Here is a 4,972-nt window from a genome sequence, read left to right on the forward strand (position 1 = left end):
TCAAATGTGTATCATACAGAGATACATAGCATCATGTACAATATGTCTACCCTACATTTGCAGTGTTTGAACCTTGAATCTACCGTTTTAGTGGTATGGAACGCCAAAAGGACACGGGTTGCGTTGCCACCCTAAACAGGATTTGCTACTACCCTAAACAAGAGGTGCTACTTCAATGAACAGGAGGTATTACTAACATAAACAGGAGGTGATACTCCTCCTGTTTAAGGCAGCAACGCCACCTGTAGTCCTGGCGTTCCATAAATGTTGGGCATTTACAGGATTCGTGAATTTCCGTGTGTGTCTAAGTATGTACAGATTACATAATCAATATGTATATGGCAAGCCATATGGGACAAACACCGCATAATGTATCCTCGTCCTTACGAATATATGCGCGTATTGATTCGAATATATACGCGTAATAAATCAGACAATAACAAGCATGTCATTTAGCTTTCACATATATTTATGGCAAGCCATGTGGGAAAAACACCGCATAATATTTCCGCACATTAGTTATAATATGAATATATAGGCGTATTAATTCGAATATATACGCTTACATATTATTAGCCAATCATAAGGCTTAAATATATTCGCGTATTAATTCCAATATATCCACGTATTAGTACGAACACATATGAGGATAAATTCGAATATATACACGTATTACTCTTTCCCGCAAGCCAGTTCTTTTCAAAATCATATATAAGTATGCTTGTTACGTTGCGCAAAGGATCATATATTACTTTACAAACACAATGCGCGGCTTCTTCTTTCATAATATTTCTGGAAACGATCTCAAGTATATCCTTACAAGGAGACGGTGACTTCTTCTCCAGTGGTAATGTACTGAACAATTTAATTGAAGCAAACAAGAGAGGATCAGAGGCTGCAGAATACTTGACGTTTGAAAGTACCTCTTTTAAAGTAAGTATAGATGTTGTGAAGTTAAGAATTTTACTGAAACACTATACAAAGCTATAATCCTTCAAATGAGTGAAAGATTTCTTTATTACACAGGACTGTTTAAGTACATTTTTTAAAAATTCCTCGTAGATTATAAATAAATAATGAATATTATTTATAATTTATCATAACTTGGGATGATAGTCCTAAACGGAGGAGCTTACAGCTGACGATATAAGAAGCATACTGGGAGTCAGGAGGGGGTAGTAGGAAGGTAGGGGATGCGTGAATGACTGCTTTTAGGAGTCCTATGACTTTTTTAGTTGGGGCGGTCTTATTTCTTATACTAAACCCAGAAGGAATGATGCATTTTGTAGAGGTGATGATCTCAAAACTAAATGTTATAGTATTCTGTACTGAAGAGAGTCGAGAAGTTCTGTAGATGTTCCGTGCGGCTATCTGGATTATGTGGTTACAATAATTCCCTTGTGAGAAGTGATTCCAAACCATGTTGTATCTTAATTTTGTCCTTTTGTTCAGATTGCTGGTGGATATTCTAATTGATTTCCCTAAGCAGTTGATAGCAGCAGTTAATGGACCAGCCATATGAATAGCCGTCACGTCGTTGGGATTAATGGACGTCGGGTATGCATCAGACACAGTAAGTAAGAAAATATAGTACACAGTCTATTTTTTTGGTCAAGGACCGTCAATATATTTCCAATAGTTATGCAACACATCAGCAATACAGTTGATCAGATCTTATGTTTGTTGAGGATTGTATTGATACGCACGTTATTGTAAATTGCGATAATTCTTCATTTAGACCAACAGCACTTTAACAACTGGTATTTGGTGACTCTTATTAAGGGAGGGGGAGGTGGGGGGTGATGTAATCTGGGGTGGTGACTTTTCTAGACAGTGTTATCAAAGAACCACAATGACCCTCTGTGTGCCTTCTGTCTGCATTGAGGACATGTTCCTTTCCTCTTTTTGCCGCTCATGTACAAAGATGTACACGATATGTTAATGGTCTTCCATCACAGGCGACCTTCCTCACACCGTTCACATAAGCGTGTTCCTCTTACACCTTTCCTAAAATAATGGGACCATCGAAGGTAAGAGGCTAACGTTTCTAATAAAAAAGTAGCATGATACTTTTGCGATATAGTACACAACAGTAACCACGTATGACTATATCTCCTTGTACTAATGGTATGTAATGTAGTAGTAATGTATGTGTATTGTGCATGGATGGCTAGGCTACTACTCTATGTGGTCTGTTATAGTTATGCGTATGGATGGGTAGGTTGTTGCAGTGATAGCGCAAAGAAGATGTCCCGTTATTGTAAAGTATTCTACTTTTAACATGTGTTAATCTTTCACTTTGTATCATTTTGTTTTCAGAGAAGAGGATATTTGGCGATTTTTTTTATAATGTTCAATTTATCAATTTAAACTTGACAAATCGAGGGCTATGACCATGCCCATATAGAAACTATACGCCCATGTCAACCACATCGTACGATGTCGATAAATTGCTATCGATAATATTGTCTTTATTTAACGCTGTGAGGTTCCTGCACATTCAGTGTTGGACAAAGTACGCTTTTAGAGTTTAAATGTTAACCGAATTGGAGGGGGGGGGGGGGAGGATAGGCCAGAATGACAATTCTGAAGTATGCGTTAACTCGGATGACCTTCTTGAAAGTAACTTTATTCCCACCTTCGGCTGTTCGCGGTGAGCCCACAATTCTGATTTCTTTTAATGACATTCAATTGGTGCTATACCTTATAGGCATACGAGGTCCTTTTCTTTGGGAGAAAGCTATCAGCTCAAGACGCCAAAGACTGCAATTTAATTAGTGAAGTCTTTCCAGAGGATTCATTTCAACGAGAAGTTCAGACGAGGGCGTTAAAGTTTGCAGCATTACCTAGAAAGGTATACAATGACACATATAAGTAATTTAAATATGCAGTTGTGAAAATGGGTTTTAAGGTATCAGACATTTTCGGAATTTGATCCACGTGCATGACGTAAATAAGAATAACAAGAAAACAACACAGTCTGTTATTCTCATTTTTTTTTGGAAATAGTTAAAATAGAGGGGTTAAGGCATTCGATTTGTTATATTCTGATTTTGTTTAATGTATACTTCCCCGAATTCTAAGTTAGAAAACTTTCCTTGTCGAATCTTGTACAGGATATCACAAGTCTAGGAGAATTCGTCAAATATCTTTTACCCGCTTTCTTGATTATAAAAGGGCGTGTAATCCACCTCTTTATCTCATCTTTTTTCAAAGGTGGTTGGTGTTCTTATGAATGTTTCTCTGGCTTACAGGGAGGAGGGGTAGGGAGCAGATGTAGTGGTGAATTATTGTTTCACCATCAGAAGTATAGTTAAAAGTGCATAAGCGATAGAATAATAATTGCTAATAGTTTAAAACTTCATCAAATGCCTTCAAACTGTATATTTTTAAGGCTTATTTTCTTCATTTTTCAGACATTACAAGCCGCGAAGAAGCTTTGTCGAGATGGAGAACGGGATCATCTTCGAGATGCTCTTAAGAGAGAGTCAGATGTCCTGGCAGTGTTAATGTCATCTGATGAATGCAGAGACGCTATTAAGAATTTCTTCATTCGAAAATCAAAAATGTGAACAATGAAACTACTTGTAAAATAGGCATTAATATTTATAATTGATGAAAGGAAGAAATAACGAAAGAAATAACATTTTGAAAATACCGTTATGAATTCAGAAAAGTCACCAATAGTTTAGTGTACTACTATACTCATAAAATATGATCAAATTATGGAACTTTTTGCAGCTGAATGTTTGCTAGCTTACGAGTAGAAACATGGATAGACAACAACTGGAATGTGACGTCAATGCAACTGGAAAATAAGAAGAGGGGGAAGGTGGGGGCGGGGGGGGGGGTCCCCGATAACAGGTAAAAAGAAAGGAAACAGAAGGTTTCACCAAAACCGGAATAACCTCATTAAGTAATACACTACAGCATTCTGTGATAGTGATAAAAGTTTTCAAGAATATTCCGGGAAATTTTAACATGTTACTGTTACTTTTCTACCTCAATATACAAATGGTGGGGATCATATCCAAATTTGCATACTTTTGAATTTTGGATTTTTTTTTATAGATATTATCTATCGTAACAGCTTTTACCATGGAGTGGGTGACATCAAATAGCAATTTATTTGAAGATTCCTGTGGCTATATTGTGTAAGTCAATCATCCACAGAGAAAAATAATGATCAGTGTTCTTTAGAAGTGGAAGTAAACACAAAAAAAGCATAGAAAAAGTTCATTGGTTTACATTTCATTGAACAACAAGACCTTAAAAATTGAAACTTATTTAATATGTACTTTGTTGTTGTGGATTATTTGTAACATTCTGATGCTTCCGTAATTTAGTCATTAATGAAAACGTAAGATACTGAAAAATATAATATGTGATACTTTTCATCATCAAATAAATTTCGGAAACTTTGAAAATGAACCTCACTGTTTTGCAAATGCGTACAGAATTAATCGTTGCATTAAATTTGTGAAACACAAAATGTTCAGTGTAGATGCTCTTCAGCGTTTCTACACAGGGCGTTGTCACATCAGTCCCAATGTGCCATGGGCCCAGATCAGTCTTGGATAATGGTGGGGACGAGTGTCTGTTCTTTGATACTATCTAAGCGGAGCGCGACCATGGTCTCGCGCGTAGCGTACAAGAATTTGTTTTTCGCAAATATAAGACTACCTCCCAGATCGCCGGATATAACACTTCACAGACCCAATGATGCTCCTAAACCTTCTTAAGTTTTAGATCTCATGACTAAACAATTATAGACTGCCGCAAAAAGTACAAGGCTTGTAAAACTTGTGTTCTCTTTCTTGCACTAATGATCAATATTTGATACCCTCAGTTGATGTACACAATCTCTACTCTATAACATACACGAAATTATAGTTTTCGTCCTCGAAATCTCACTCTTCTTCTTTTGTCATGCTCTCATGCAGTGGTTCTTTCCTCCGCAGTTCTCATCAGA

General features: G+C 36.7%; 1 protein-coding gene across 1 annotated transcript; it reads left to right on the top strand.

The window, feature by feature from the left end:
• The first annotated feature begins 1,816 nt into the window (after positions 1-1,816).
• LOC139965221 (enoyl-CoA delta isomerase 2-like) lies at positions 1,817-4,256 on the top strand. The gene is made up of 3 exons (XM_071967386.1): positions 1,817-2,030; positions 2,711-2,854; positions 3,417-4,256. The coding sequence occupies exons 1-3, from the start codon at positions 2,016-2,018 to the stop codon at positions 3,570-3,572; spliced, it is 315 nt and encodes a 104-aa protein (XP_071823487.1). The 5' UTR covers positions 1,817-2,015; the 3' UTR covers positions 3,573-4,256.
• Positions 4,257-4,972: the final 716 nt, after the last annotated feature.

This window comes from Apostichopus japonicus, chromosome 3 (assembly GCF_037975245.1).
Source record: "Apostichopus japonicus isolate 1M-3 chromosome 3, ASM3797524v1, whole genome shotgun sequence".
NCBI lineage: Eukaryota > Metazoa > Echinodermata > Holothuroidea > Aspidochirotida > Stichopodidae > Apostichopus > Apostichopus japonicus.